Consider the following 16,888-nt stretch of genomic DNA (forward strand, 5'->3'; position numbering starts at 1 on the left):
CTGAAGTCCTCTTTCGTTATAATTCACTAACTTGAAACAGGCTATTAAAGGTTCAGTATTAAACATTTAAAATTATTATTACTGAAAACCACTCACATATGCAGGAACTATGAAGTTCTTGGCTTGAACAATGATGTCTCTTGAACAAATGGTATAATACTTGGACAAAGTTATAGAACTTGAAAAGTCTGCAATGCATTCAAAATTATTTTATCAGTTTCCCCAGAGCTGTCTTTAGACACAGGTAAAGCTGGCAGTTACTACAATAGCAAGGCAATTTCTCTCATCCCTAGCTCTGTCTAGCTACTCAGCTCTATTCCTCTTTTCCTGTGGAAAAAAACAGGACAGCCTCACAGACAAAGCTGAATTTTGTTACGCTTCCAGGAAAACTTGAGTTGACAGACATAAACCCAAAGACATTCCTGATGGACACAGAAATGACAGAGAAGTTACTCTCTTCTAAATTAACTAGTAGAAGAACATACAAAGTTGGATCAAACAACAAAAATACTATACCTCAAGATTACCAAGATTGTCCTCTAGGTTTATTTCCAAGCACTTCATGTTGAGAAAGGACTGAACACATAATATATTTGGTCTTAATGTTTAAGGACTTGTTGTCTGCCTAGTGAAGCACCTCTAATGCTAGAATACATCCACCTACCGGTTCTGTGCTGTGAAGGTTTCTCTTTGAGGATGAAGATCACTGTAAACTACCCTGATGAGATCATGCTGACATAGAGCTCCTTCAGTTAAAGCCATGGATCCAATAGTAGATGGCTTGAAGTAGGTGGTGGGAAGGAGGAAGGAAGGAGGGGGAAGAAATCAAACCATAAATAAAAGGTCCCCAAAAGCGTTAAAAAACTCCTAACCACCCAAGCCAAAAGACACATTTGTCTTGTGATCTGTTATAATGAAGCTTATTCCAGAATACAGTAGATCTAAAAACATTACCTAATTTTAATTATTACAAACATCTTCCACACTTAAAAGCAAGAGAACAGGTGAGAGCAATTTTCAACTTTGATTCTTACATATCCATTTATAGTAAGTTTGTCTTAATTGCATAGACCTTTTGTACAGCAACTGTAGAGAAAGAATAACATGATTCCAAGTTGAAACTGTACTAAGGAGGAGTTAGAAGAAGGAAGACTACTTTTATACTAACACGTAAGAGGCAAAAACCCACAGTTGCAACTACAACACAACTAACTTCCGTTCAAAATGAGCACTGTCAGCAAAGATTTTTCAACATTTACATTCCTTTTCTTCTACTAATGCTATTGAATTCAATTACACTAATTGCAAGCTACTGATATTGAAAACTTACTGCAACAAGATGCATCTAAAATGGCCTGTTGCATCAAATGGATACAGTATTCATTCCTTTAATAGATCCAATTCTAATTTACCACAGCAGCTATCTTACCTCATGATATATTGAGGGCTTAGATAATGAAGGGATGGTGAAAGATAAAACTTTGTTGTTTCCATCTTTGTCAGCGATTTCCTGCATTAAAAAACAAAACCAAAACGCAAACAGAAGTAAGGAGATAGGGATTGGAATAATTTTCAACTCTTAGAAGGCATTTAACAAAGAAGTAGTCAGATGATCTAAACTGGTAAGACTATTAACACCCTAAGGTCTCACTGTTTTTGCAGAGTATCAGTAAATTTACATACATATTTAAAAAGTGCAAAAGACCTTCATCATAGACTGTTTTGCAGAATCAGCATTGGCTCCTTGATCAGTATGACTTCATCAAAACCAAAAAAGAATAAAAATCTTTTCTGGCCCACCTTTACATTATAATATTTATTTATAATAGAGTTGCATAGTGAAGCAAGGCTAAACTTTAAGCCCACAAGATATAGACACAAAAGGGCTGATGAGTCACTTGCTGACAATGGGCAAGCACCACATGCACCACATGATGCACCACAGAGAAAAGGTGAAATCAGGGGGACTGGCAAGGTTTCTTCAGGCCTTTTATCAGTAAGAAATACACACATAGAATGTTCTCAAAAGGCTTTCAAACTGGGCAGATTTTAGAGTTGCTAGGCTACTACATAAGCAAACTCAGCAGTTTTTAAAGCAAATATACTAAGAACAATTACATAAGACTACGCCAAAAAGGAGTCTAAAATCCTGCCTTTTCACTTTGTAAAGCAAATTTCCAAACAATGAGCTCTAGTTATTCCAGTTTATGCAAAAACTTAGTCCAAGGTAGCACAGTACTTGTAGTAGGCTTTAAGGATCACAATAGGATGACAGTTGATAGAATTTTAGCAGAATACAAAAGGTTTATCCTTGTCTTTCACTTTCTAAGCATTGAGAAAATAACTTCACTCCTTCAGGCTCAGTATATGTGGCAAAAATATCATCAACAAGCAAAGAAAATAGTGGGAGCCACTGTCCATTTTGAGGCCTCTTTCTTCCTCAATCTGGAGAGAATGTAGGAATTACTGTGAATGAAGGAATTACATATGAATTACCAACATGACTTTCAAAGGAACTGCAAAAGGACCTTTATGAGAAAACTGTCAACAAAGATACACATGCTAGTTCAACCCAGCAAACAGTACCAAAAATCAGCAAGCAGTTTCCAATGCTTTTTCTATCAGAATAAATCTAAAATAACTAAATCTTCCAGTTGTTAGAGCTGATCTACAGACATTAAAAAAAAAGTAAATTCTTGTTATAAGAATCACAGTTTGACTGTTTTGTGTCTCATCATGTGCAGAAACATAATACACAATTTAAAGGAGGAGTTTACTGTGATAGTAGAGAGAAGGGCAATGTTTCAGTATAATATGTTTTAAAGTCCTGTAACACAGAAATTCCTATTAGAGAATGCCTATCTTGGCAGCATTGCTAAATTTATCAAACAGCCACATAACATTACAAAGAGTAAACATTTCCAGGCTAAGGTAAGGATATAAAAAAACTACTTTTACATCCAACAGCCAAACTTAATCATCTGGTTACTTTTACTTATTCTTAGAATCACAGTTCCACTCAAGAAAGCTCTCTGCCTTAAATGTACACGTGTGTATCTAAGTGCTAGCATGTAGAGTGGTTGCAGCTTCACATTACCATTAAAGACATATTCAGAGTAAGCAGGGTGATGTGGGAAAGTGACACATGAAGATTGACCAAGCAGACTGGCCTGACAATCACCTCCATAGAAAGTTGTGTTTTTCAACATTAAGGAGGGCTACTTAATTTCCTTACAAACACAAATATTTAACAGTTCAAGAAAGCCCATGAGATGATCTTTTTTAGTTAAAATGTTTGTCCCAAAAAGATTACTATAAAAAATAAAAAATATTTTTGCAAACACATTCTTACTAAACCTTCATTACATTATGCTTTTCTCTAGATTAAATTATTGGAACAACGTATTCAAAATTATAATATGTTTACATGAAAGCATATTATAATTTTGAATACGTTGTTCCAATAATTTACTTTATTCCTAGTGGTTAGTAACACAAAACCTCAGACCAAAGCTTTCCTCAGACATTCCCACTCATCTCACTTACCAAGTTGTAAATGCCAAGCAGCAATGCTTCAATGCAACCATTACTCTGCCTATCCCTGCTGGCAGTAAGACGCAGATATACCCAGATCAACTCTGGCAAAAATTGCAGCGTGAATCTCTTGAGACGAACTTCAGAACTACGATAAAGTTCAAAGAGCTGGTGGCAAACAGGCTCCAGGAGCTGTGGAAAGCAAAAAGGCTAATGAATTACTGTTAGGTTTCTCTAATAAGGGAGAATGAAATAGCAAATATAGGCACTGTATCATATAGCCACTACAGCCAGTGAAAATGACATTCCCTGATGGCAAGTAAGTGAACGAACCAAACTGATACATGCATTCCTTTTAAGATCTGTAAGGACAGACCTGAGGGGCACCAGTATGCACTATTAGGAAATGTGACCTTACTACAGCCACTACCATCTTGTGCTTTGAGAACATTATTCTCTAGGGCTGTCAGTATGAGATTTATTTTATATACAGGTACTAATTTAAGGCATGTGACAAACACGTGGCTTGAACTATGTGCTCCATAAAACTTTAATGGTGTGATTGTAAGGTTTATAAAAGTACAAAGGTTAAAGATTAGCTGCTAATGACAAGTCTATTGACAGAAATACGAATTTATTTCTTACCTACAGCTTTTTAGTCTCAAACCCAACACGCATGTATTTGTTCATTACAATGCACACTGATTTTTCCATCTTGAGGTGCCCTTTGGGTTTCAGTACAAGAATCAAAAAAGGCCCTTATCAAGTCAGTGTGATGCAAGCACGAGAAAAACCCTGACATTTTTAAAGTTTACAATGACAAACCAATAGTTAAGATGCATCCACAGAACTGTTAAAGAACAGGGGGCCAAAAAAAAAAAAAAGGAAAAAAAAAGGACCACATCAAACAGTCTCCTCACTTCCCATGACTAGTCAAGTTTTTAATACCAAAGCCAAAAACTAAAAAAAAAAAAAAAAAAAAAAAATATTCCGAGGGGAATTCTGACAAGGTCTGTGACCAGTACCTGGTATTACATTCTAAGAAATGGGATGATCTGACTTAAGGAAAATACTCATGGGATTCAACATCCAAAAAGACAGAGGCACCCATGCAACCTGAAGTGTCTATACTCATATAGAAGAGTTACAGAGTCAGAAAATAGAGGCCAGAATGTCAAATAAGTCTTCTTTCTAATCATGTACACTTTATGCAGCTCTCATGTGCACTCATGATAATATTAAACATTAAATTATACATATAATTTTCTAAAGCAATAAAAACCCTATATTTGACCAACACAATAGCAGCTGTACTGGTGAGACAAAGGCATAAATAGCTGATCTTCTGTTCTGCACTGGGTATCTCCTAAGTGATACATGACTCCTATTTCAGTACACACTCTCACTCCCAGGGATATGCAGGTCAGACCTTTAAGAGCATGATGCATTTATGATGCATTCCTCTTTCATTAATTCATCTACTCATCAAAATCTTAGTACCCAGAATCTCCTGTAGAATTCACTGTCACTTTTGCTATGCCATATAAAGATGTACTTCTGTGGTTTGTTGTGAACCATCTATCCTCTTAAAAAACTTTGAAGAAGTCCCTTGCTGTCAGCAGAGGGACAGACATTTCTACAAGTGATTCATATGAATCTTTGATAAATGTGCAATGACATAAATCTGTGTGACTGTACAACTTCACGTACACATATCCAGACTTAGACATTTTACTCTAGTATATCACAACTAGGAAAAATAAATTTGACAGAATTTTCTATCAAGATAACTGCCTTAAGAGAGTATCACCCAAGAAAGGGTGAACACATTAGTTTCCTTTCTAACACACAGTATTTTGGTCAATGAAGCATACAATTTTTAAACCACTTATTCCATAAACCATAACATGGCATGTATGCAAAATAAAACTTTGCTATCAGACAGATTTCTTCTTAGACAAGGCTCTGGTATAAGTACCTTGTGTAACAAGGCTTCTGATTGACAGCCTAGTTACTCTAAGCTAAAAGCCTGTTTTTATAACAGAAGCAAAAGAAAGACTCCATAAGGGAAGGAGGGAAAAAAGCTGACACTGACAATGCTAATACAGAATGAGAGAAGACCAGTAATTTGGAGTACACATATTTTTACAAGTCATATATATAAAATACTTCACTATTTAATTTTTGTTTTGGGATCTAAATGAAATTAGGAGCCTGTGAAGCTTCTATTGCAATCATTTTAATGAAACAATGCTAGGGCCTTCTCAAGTCAACTTTATCAAGTTGAGCATATATTATTCTCTCTAGTATATTTATTCCAGTATTTCATATATATATATATATATATATATAGCACTTTATGTTCAGAAGATGCATAACTATATTCTTTCTTAATTAATATTTACTTAGTAGAAACTCCTATCTAAAAGTGACGCTAATTATTAAAACTGTCTGTTACAGTAAATGTCCACATCCTCAGAGACAGAACTGTATCCTTGTTTTAAGAAAGGCTTAGCACATTTCAGATGTTCAAATGAAAAAAAGCAGTTAATAAATAATTCAGAGACCACTAAATAAATTTGTAGGTTTTCATTAAAAGAAAGTATGAGCAAGAAGCTAGCATGAAGAAAAAGAAGAAATCTCTAGAAATAATAAATACAAGCATATCTGCAATGAGACAACAGGTGCAAGAAAAGCTAAAAAAATTATCAGAAACCAGACATATACAGCAGCATTGCTATAATTAGTACTTCTATTAGATTAGAGATGACAGCAGCCCAAAGCTGTTTCCTATTTGAAGTTAGCCAGTCTAATCCAGGTCCCCTTAAAAACAGTGGAAAAGAATAATTGACTTCAGCTAAAGTCAGATGAGACTCAACCAGAGCAGTTACTGCGTTTATTCTACATCTTTCAAATGAAAATTTTATAAAATTAAGTCTTCTAAGCAAAACCATGCTCCCTAGAAAGATACAAGCAATATCCAGTCACTGGTACTGCAAGCATGTAAACACTCCTCATTTCTAGCAATTGTCGTATTAGTTGTGCAAAAGGTTTAATAACTGCAAATTACTTGGGTGAAAACCTGAAAGTTGTTCGTAGCAACTACTATAGTGCTTTTGGTATATTCAGAGCTCTAAGTCCACAAGAAAAAGCTGCCATCACAAAGACTCTATAACACAAATATTTTCAAAGGCAAGAACATCCAAGTTTTTCCTATCAAAGTATAGTATGATTGTCTCCCACCTGGAAACACAAAACTTGAACTGTAAGAAAGAACAAATATTTTCCTTGCATCCTAGTTATCTGGCTTTTCAGAGAACCAGCCTCTTCCAATTATTTCTTTTAATATAAATACTGAAAAGGCAGTTGATAAACAGAGGAAATGGATCTTTTGTCACCAGTAGTGTGTGTATACATGAACTGATACACACTTTAATTCCAAAGATCTTTCAGTCCAAAGTCAAAGCAAACTGAGTAGCACAGCCAAAAGTAAAAAGCCTCTTATAACCTCTCTCCTGACCTTATATCTCTCTCCTGACAAACTAAAAACTTGTATTAAAAGAGCTTTCCTATTGGCATAAACAGCAATTAACATAACAAACAATTACAAATAGAATCTTTACTGGCTTAAATATACAGTAAGTGACAATTAGCAGGCTTCATTTCATTAGCTCAGAGAGATGGAGCCTAGTCATGCTTTAGTGAAGCTGACGAATAGTTTTAGTCTGGCTCATTTTACAAGTTTGACAAATCCTAAGAGCTATATAACTTGAAGTTAAATATAATGTATTATAAAATGCATGACAAAGATTGGAAATGCTTGCCTTTTTGAAGAATTCAATCATGGTAGAAAATAATGTGCTTATTTTAGGCTTAACTGTAACATAATGGTTGAAATTAGTTATTATTTGAAGAGTGCTGGGTCTGGGAAGTACTTGGCATTGCAAAGGCGATCTCATTTTGTTTCAAGACTGAGCTTTCCAAGTTAAACCTAAATAGCCCAACATTAATATTCAATGTTTAAATTTCAGTACTGCATTAACTTAAAATCCATAGAGCATTTCTGTCTACAACCATAATCAACTCTAAAAATTATAAAACTATCTAAAAAAACAGTACTACGAAAGCACTTTACTTCAGAATTCAAATATTATGCAAAAAGCAATACATTATTAATTTAAATGAGCTGTTTATGAGCAAGATCATTGCCTATTCTTCATGTAACTTCCTGTTCCAGTCATTACCTTCTCCATATTAAAAAAGTCAGGGAATTTCCTAAAAGGTAAACAGTAATAATTGTATTTAACTTGACAGTGTGCTTGCCTTCATTTGATAGCTCTCAAATTGGTAGACAGCTGTCAAAAGAGAGAAATGCCTTGGTTGGTTGTTTTGGTTCTTGAACAAGCTGGTTCCACATTAAGTTAATAATCTTGGTCTTATCAAGATAGAATTTTGTGATACTAGAAAAATTTGCCATAAACAGTTTGCCCCTTTCAGGAAGTTTTAAAAATAGGTCAACTTAATCATTAAGTTGTACTAAAAAAAATTACTTGTCCATCAAGTTTAAGAATCTAGCAAGTACAGTTTTATAACAGTCTACCACATAAGCTTTATCTTCATAAGCAATCAGTTACCCTTTTAACAAATAATGCCCTATAAAGCATATTTTAAAAACCTCTCTTAGAGCCAAATACTACCACAAAATTATGCAAAGTAATGAATTCACTATGGTTATTCTCCTCGATAAGTTTGGAATAACTGCAGCAAGGAAATATATACTGCCTTAAAGATGACTAACTTCAAGTTCTGCTTGTTGATTCTGGTATTGCTTATCTTATACCTGGTATCAGAATCAGGCCCAAACAGCAACAGCAGTTCCAAAGAGCAATATTTGACAAGCATCAGTGTGCAATAACGTAAGATTACTATCACACCCTTAAGAACATACTCCTTTTGCAAATCTGGTTCTTTGCACCGTTAAAAAAAAAAAAAAAAAAATCAATCATGCTTATTCTCAAAGCAAAGGAAAGCTTTTACATTTTAAGAATAATACACAAATACATACATACTAAGAGACAACAGCAGCTGTGGTGGCTTCAGGTTGGAGAAAGAATAACAGTAGCTTCAGTACAAAGTAACAGTAACAGTACAAAGAAAAAGGTCACTATAAAAGCTGTCTGTAACACTGAAATGAAGTTGACAGCTATGAAGTGTTTTTTTTCTATTGCATGAGCATTATACAATCTCCTTTAAGCTAAATCAAGCATTCAGCTTCCAAAAGCAGCTGAGCTGTACTTAGGAAAATAAAGAACTTCCTTGCTGTGTACACTTGCCATTTAACTTCTAAATATACAAGAGATCACAGATGATATATCAAATATTTTGAAGCATTTTATCTAAAGTAGTTTACATAGCAGGGAATGGTATGCTTGCACAATTTATTCAAAAGTTTTATTTCACACATTTTCTCAGAAATGCTTATAGCAGAAACCAATGGAATAGAAAGCTCAGTTTAACATCATTTGCAAAATGAATTATTTACACAGAAAAGGTATGTTTTCATTGTGTGTATTTGTATTTTGGGGCCCTGGTTCTGCTCTTGTTTACAGCAGTGTAAACCAAATTACACAAACATCATACTACTATAAGCAAAAGAGCTGGTTATTTTAATAGGCTTTAATAAATTGATTCCATCTTCCATTGTAGTAAGCCACCAGGTGAGAAGCACATTGGTCTTACTGATTTTCACTGAGTAAGGCCTGTTTTGTCTCTGTTACAACCGAAAGGTGGTTTTGGGGCAGGGGGGGATGGGAGCGTGGGGAAAGCTTCTCAAGCCAAATCAAGTGTTACAGTCAGCTGTAGCAAGTAAAATCTACCAGTCAGCATAAACAAGAGAGGAAAAAGAGGGATAATACCCAAGGTAGACTACATTAGAACGAAGAATCAAAGAATGCTTCTTCTCTATTTCCACTTCTCAGTTACTCTAGTTTTAGTTGTAGGGTGAAAGATATAAAATGTGAATAAAAATCTTTTTTGAAGTCTCCTACCTCGTTATTTGGGTCTTGAATGACCTTATAAAGAGCTGGTACCAGCGTTTTTTTTCGGTGCAATGTGGCTGCATAGCTGGAAATTTGTGTTTCAGGTAATGCCTAAGAAAAAAAAAAAGTGTTACCCTGATAAATCAGTGCTTCCAAGTATTAAATATCTCCACAAAAGGATTCAGTCTCATCCCAACATCAAGAAAAATTCCCGAAGTTCAGTATATTTGCAGACTTGTAACCTAGTTCATTCAGTACCAGTTCTTTTCCATATGAACAGCATTTGGGGGCACATACCAACATTATGGGTTAAATGCAAAAGCAGTTTCAGATTTATCTTTCACAAAATCATTTGCTCCAGCTCGATATAAGAACTGTCTTTCTTGATATTCTGTATTTAACAGGCATTTTTTAAAGCTTTTATCAAATCAACTTGAATTATTTAAGAGGTGTGGATAATCTAGAATGAACATGGACAGTCTCGAGTCCCATCGAGCAACCACGTCTGTAGATTTTGCAACCTTGGCTCCTCAACAGATTTCCAACAACAGCATGTAATGACTTACTGTGTAACATCATTTACATGAGGAATTACTAATTCTTACTTTAAATAACAGATTAATTTCATATCAGTCACGAAATCCAGTTTTCTTGTTTATGCATTATCTTGTATTTCACTCAGCATAGTTATCAACATGTAAAATAGCTTAAAAATACTTCAGATTCTGCATGACAAAACAATTAATTTCATGCAGACCATAGAAAAAACAGCGAAATATTTTTCTTTAATATTTTTTTAAACTCCAAACATTTCTACTGATTTTTTTTTTAAATAAAAAGGTTGCTCAATTAGATATTTGGGCAGCGTTATCCAGCTGTTAATTAAAATTCTATCACCTCAACCTACACAGAAATACATGCTTTAAAAACCACATTACTATAGCAGTGTTCTGCTCTACAATAATAAACAATAAAAATAAAATACTGCTAGAACTATGCATTGTATATTATGTACTGCTGACTCATGTACATAGACCGTTGTATGCTTTATGCAGTATAAGAAGTTGAAAGATCAAGTAATAGATATTTTAAATGTTAATTATTGGATATTTAAGAAAAAAAATAATCAACATTCTGTGGCATAAAGACAATGGTATAGCTATCATTCATCTTCTTGGCTTACCTTGAATTCTGACAGCCATTCTTCCACGACACCCCGTTCTGATCCCAGCATTTTCTTACTTCTTTTGCTTCTTTCTTACCTTTAGAGAAGAAAAAAAAAAAATTCTGGCCGCAAAACTTAGTTTTGTAAAATCCTACCCCAATGAAAAGATGTTAACAATTTCCAATAGAATGACATAATATCAAATAGAAAAGTTGAGTTTTGGACAACTGATCCCGTTTTCTAACAATGATTAAACTGTTCTCTTCAGACTTTTAGTCAAAAGTACTGCCTATTAACGGGGGAGGAGGAAAAAGAAGCATTAAGTGCTTCAGGCCACAATATACATTATTTAAGACAGACACATCATCCCATTCTTGCTCCCTTACCAAATATAGTACAAGGAAAAGACAAGTGGAACAAAGTAAAGAGCATCATGGAACAAATCATGTGAGACATTGTAATCACACTTCTAGATACAGCTCAAAGTAAATCCTAATAGCAGAACTTTACTCCTTAAAGCTTGTTCTTAAAGAATTTTGAGGCTTCTTGTTCAAGTGGCAAGATTTAGCTCTTCTAAGAGTATGTTGGAATTCTTAGAAACAAAAAAAAAAACTTTCAAGGACAACTATATAACTGTTACTATTATTTTCCATTTTATATACAACAGTCATATTCTAAAGTCTTCTGAATTCTCATAAATCTAATTCTCAAGGCAATAGCAAGAGTGCTTAAAACACAAGGCATCATTAGACACCTTTGCTTGATGTTTAAATAGGTCTAAGCAACAAGGGTAATTTTCTCTTTCTGCATCATCTCAGTACAGGTTGGCAAAACTTGGAAGTCCTTAAGCCGCAGAAAATTTTAATCTTATGAAGTGAAATGAAGCTGTAGCCTGATACTAGAGACTAAAACCTAAGAATAGTGACCTGAAAAGGTATAAATTGAGGAGACAATAAAATATGAGCTGTTTGAAGCCATACTAGACATATGAAGACAGTGATTTTAAGTTAAGGTTTCACCAAAAGTTTGGTGGTTTTTTGACAGCACCTGCAGGTTAACAGCTGCCTGAACAGAAACAAGAAACAGAATCTGTGAAGGGACACTGTATTTTAAGACGTACTTTGGTCAGTCTTTCCCCCCCTTCCCCCCTTAAATAAGTTGATATTGTTATGTAACAATTACAGGCAACAAAGCTGTCACACTGTCATATATATTTACCACATTCTTCCTAAAGTCCACAACTACCTATCAGCTTCAAAGCCCTTCAATACAGTCAACTTTTTCTGAAATTCTTTTAGCCTGGGACTGGGCAGGGGGAAACGAAGATAAACACTTCCACAACCCAATGATAACAAGGTGAAGACTGCAGTTATGCTCATCAACCTCATACAAGTAATGCCAAGAACATATTAAGTGCTGCTATTTGCAAAATTTGTTGTAAAATTTGTAAGGAAAAGGCAGGTAAACATTAAGTGAATTATTTACTTTTTACAATTTTCTTTCAGATGTGTTTTGAAAATTATTTAGGCTCAACCAAAGATTACAGGTTTGACACACAAGTTACATCATGGAAATCCTATGACAACTGGCCTTTAAATAGCCAGACTACATGACTGGAACCATGTATTCTGGTCTCACAACATACTTGTTTGGATTTCTGAAAGAAGGTTTCTATTTAAGAACAGATCAGTATTTGTTAAATGGAAAATGAAGTGAAATAAGATATAAAAATTGTGTTGGGAAGCTGTAAGTTCAATGTTAGCAACTTTGTATGAACAGGGCTACATGTAGCAAGTCATTCAGAGAACACAAACTCCTGTGGGTAAGGAACTGCCTCAGATTTCTAAAGCATATTTAAATATTCTGAAAGATATCAGATTTATAGATAATAGTACATAAATTTAAATTCAGGTAACACTTCAGTGACTTACTTCAGCAGAAGCACTGACAAATAATTCTATAAAATAACACAACACAACTAAATAGATCTCTGCAAACAAAGGTTTCCAAAGACATCCTTTTCAATAGATAGGGGAACAGATATCAGTCATCAGAATGAGACATGGAGATAGGTATTAATTTAAAACAGCACAGGACACACTACAGAAGAAGTTGAGATTTAGTTCGCTTTGCTTGGAAAAAAAAAAACATTTTCTACAGAAAGTGCAACATTCAATGTTACCTCTTTAAAGAAGTCAATTTTCTAAAGGAGGAAGAGGAGGAGGAATGCAGCAATTTTTCAACCTGGGATACATTTGTCAAGCCTTCAAGTACTGCCCTGGTTTCTGAAAGGTGAAAAGAAACTCTGATGATCACAAAATAAGGAGAAACATAGTAAAGCAAAGCAAACAGTAAAATATGTATAATTTGATCTCACAAATTGAAGTTTATCAAATCCACTAATGCATAGCTGGGTCCTGACAAATTGGCGATGCAATTTGCCACTAAACAAAACCAAACCACCACCAACAAAAAAAACCCTCGGCGTTTTAGCAGGGGGAAGAAGGGAGGGACTGCCTTCATCTAAAAAGAAGGCTTTGTCACCTATGTGGAAAACCCTCATGCATTAGTGGTGCACAGTACTCACTAGAAAGGAAAACCGAAGGACCATTTTTTTTATGAAGAACAGTGCAAGAAAGATGCAAGATGAAAGAAAAGAGTAATACTTTTATAAAATGTCATCTGAATCAATACCCTGACTTCGGAGAACATATACCTCTTAAATGGAATGTATTAAAGACTCTTCCTTACTATTACTGTTCTTAATACACACTACTTACAGAGCCAAAAATTTCAATGTCATTGCAAAAATCATGTATTACACCAAAGTTCACCTTTCACTGCAGGATTCCTTCATGCCGAGTATGAGGTAAACAACACAGAACTGAGCCCAGTAAGTAAATTAGAGGATTTCAGTATCTGGAGACCTCTAACAGGAAAGTGAAGTATATGAACAATTCCATATTGCTTATTCAATTGATTAATTTTCCAAATTACTGAATTACTAAAAGGTCCTCCCCGCACCGCACTAACTAGAGATAGGCTAACGGGAGGTACCATCCTCTTCAGGCTACACTGCAAGTGAAAGCTTTTATTACAAGATGGTATACACAAACCCATGTCCTCTAAGAATTTTTGAAAATCAACTGTTTCTTTTAAAAATGCAATTCCTTGCAGAAATCTTAAATAAGATTTCTTCTGAATGAATGAACTTCAAATCCTCCTCTTCTTTCCCTGATGATATTGGGGGGGGGGGCGGAGGGAAGGATAAAATAAAATTTCCACCCTATAGGCACTCTGTAGCTGATTACATAGAAATTTTTAAACATGCACAGGAGATGTGAAAGACAAATGTATGTATGTAATTACAAGAAACAGCTGTTAAATATTAGGCACACATCTTCAAGACAGAATATCAAATCTGTAAGAGTTGATTCAGGACTTCTAGAAGCTTCCCAAGTTTTACAACATGCTAAAAACAACCTTTACATCCAGACATGGTATCCGATATACACTACTCTCTACAAATGTCATGGGGTCCCAACTAGCTCTAAGTCATTATGCTTGCTACCTAGAGGTTCAGTTGTACCTAACCTGCTATCCCTAGTGTCAAAACCAAAGATACAGATCATGGAATTTCACCAGGCAGGTCTTTCCAGAGCTGCATTAAGTTAGACATCATTTTTTCCTGGATAGGAACTTGAGTTATTTCAGCCTCAAAGCAAGAATCACAGTTACATACCAGCAAATCAGACAAGGGAACTTCTATTTCTGTACAGTTTTCCCCACAAAAGGACTAAGCACAAGCAGATGTGCACAGACCTGGTTAGAGAATCAGGCTGTAACAGTTCAAAATTTTTCATTCACTTGCCAGTTTGCTTACAAGCCAAATCTGCAGGTTTTGTAGAACTAAATTTAAGTAGAAGATGATGATGATGATAATAATAATAATAATAATTACATAGCATCACAAGTAGGGTTTGGGTGTTCAAACTGTTTTACACATAGAAAACACTGAATAACTGTCCTTAAATAAGAAGCAAACATCATCTGTAACTCATGGCCAGAAATCCCCCTCTCCCCTACATGATTACTTCAGCTTGGAAGATCCTATTAAAACCTGGAGGCAAGTAGCTGCTATCCACCAGCACTGTATCGACATTGACTCTGTATGAAGTTGACTGTTTCCTTGGAGAAACCTTGCAAAGCAGAAGTAAGATTATGCTTAAAACCAACCAAACAAAAAACCTCAGAAACAACAACAAAAAAACCCATGCCAAAACACAAATCCCCCTTCTCTTTACACTCCAGTGAACTGCAATATGTATAAAACTACAGTACAGCTCCAACAGGAAAGCAAAATGTGTATTCAACAAAGCTACACTGAGCACCAAATAATACTGTATGTTTTAAGCAGCAACAAGTGTTCTTTGCCTAACAAGCTACCTGTTGCAGAAATAAGGAAACACACAAGGCTATTAAGAAACACATGCATCAGGCCAGTAGAAATGTAGTAGTTTGGAGTAAAAGGAGAATACTACAAATAAGTGAGACCAATGAACTGAAGAATTAGCAATTCTCCTGTGTCAGGATGTAGCGTGGCATATCTAAAGAAATTACAAAAACACCAAGAGTCGCAAGAATGATTCAAATGCCTTACTGTGAACACTACCGAGATCCCCAGATTCCTACTACGGTAAATCAAAAATGTCAAGTATCATAATGGTGTAATACCCAAATTACCCAAGAAATTAACTCCTCTTATAGAAGTCTATTGAGCTTTACAGAAAGTCTATACATAGCTATTTGTCAAGTAAGTCAACTCACATAAAATTAAAAACTGAACTTGTGCTGGTGTCAAAATTTGTGTGCAGTTTGATACTATATTTAAGCCCATCTAGCAGCTAGCTGCTATGAAAATGGGAAAGTTCCCTCCAGCATCCCACATACTTCTCCCCCAATGCTTGTGCCATACAGTGACCTTCAAGGAAGTCCTTCCAGTGTAAGTCAGCTTGAGAACCAAAGCCATACCTGCTGCCTAGCAGAGCAGCTATCTTGAGAACAACTGCTGAAGCACAAAGCTTATGCTATGCCTTTTAAGAACAATGCCAGAAACAAAATCCAGTGCACAGTGCTTTCTTACATGTGATACAGAAAGATTTTAACAGTTCTACTTTGAAAAAGCAGAAGAATTTTTTTTAAGGTTGTATGTGATAATCTCCAAAGTATGCAAAGGATTAGAATATGGAGCATCTTTCACAGGAATCTTGTGCTTATTCATCCCTGAAAAGGACACTGTATAGTGCTTTTTGTGTATTTGTTAGGAGAATGGGGGAAAGAGAGCTTTACACAATAGATCTTTTTGTGACACCTCTACTGTACAATCCATCCATTTTCACTCAATGCAGATTCCTTATATAAATACAGCTAGTTGTTCTGATACTTTCAGAATGTTTTTGACAGGGTGGTACAGTAAAGACCAATGATATGAATTATACCCCAGGAGGAAAAGCACCTTATCTATGTCAGTCTTGCACCACATTTATGGAAAAATATAAACACAAACTATTGACTTCTCAAATGCTACATTTGCATCCTTCCTGCAAGACTTCTTCAGGCGTTAAAGCTTGCATTGCTCATGTGGCTTAAAAAGGATGTTAGACATACAGCTCTGCTATATCAACACAGAAGTAGCCCACACCTATTCCAGCTAGGATTACTCTGCTAGTCTGGTTTTATGACAAATCATCTCTCCCTTTCAAATTATCTGCCTGGATATTAAAAACATTTTTAAGAACAAGGTCATGGATTTACAGTACACTAACTCCGTACCGACTCCCTACACAAACACTTAACAAGAGCACAGCGAGCTGCTTAGCGCAGTGCCTGGTGGCTGTGCCTCCCCGCTGTGCCCACCCGCCAAGCTGCCCAGTCGGAGCAGGGAGCACTGCCGCTGCCCCAGGCTGCGCCGCACCAGCCAGGCTGCGCCTGACGCGCTTCGCCACTTTTGCGAGAGAGGAACACAAGCGCAACAGCTGTGTGGCTGCCTCAGCCTGACACGCAGACCATGCTCTGGGATTTTCACATGAGCATCTGTTAAACACACCTCATGCTTACGTTCATTCCCTGGTTTGTTGTACCTTGGGGGGGG

General features: G+C 35.7%; 1 protein-coding gene across 1 annotated transcript in view; it reads right to left on the reverse strand.

The window, feature by feature from the left end:
* Window positions 1-10,818, reverse strand: part of FAM126B (family with sequence similarity 126, member B) — a 26,696-nt gene extending 15,878 nt beyond the window's left edge. The window contains exons 1-5 of the mRNA XM_010281892.1: window positions 10,756-10,818; window positions 9,582-9,683; window positions 3,547-3,726; window positions 1,430-1,510; window positions 665-780 (exon numbers count right to left, since the gene is read on the reverse strand). Of these exons, the coding sequence (XP_010280194.1) occupies window positions 665-780; window positions 1,430-1,510; window positions 3,547-3,726; window positions 9,582-9,683; window positions 10,756-10,806 (530 nt within the window). The 5' untranslated portion in view covers window positions 10,807-10,818. The remainder of the gene's footprint in view (window positions 1-664; window positions 781-1,429; window positions 1,511-3,546; window positions 3,727-9,581; window positions 9,684-10,755) is intronic.
* Between the last annotated feature and the right edge of the window lie 6,070 nt (window positions 10,819-16,888).

The sequence above is a fragment of the Phaethon lepturus genome, unplaced genomic scaffold, assembly GCF_000687285.1.
Source record: "Phaethon lepturus isolate BGI_N335 unplaced genomic scaffold, ASM68728v1 scaffold14412, whole genome shotgun sequence".
Classification (NCBI taxonomy): Eukaryota; Metazoa; Chordata; class Aves; order Phaethontiformes; family Phaethontidae; genus Phaethon; species Phaethon lepturus.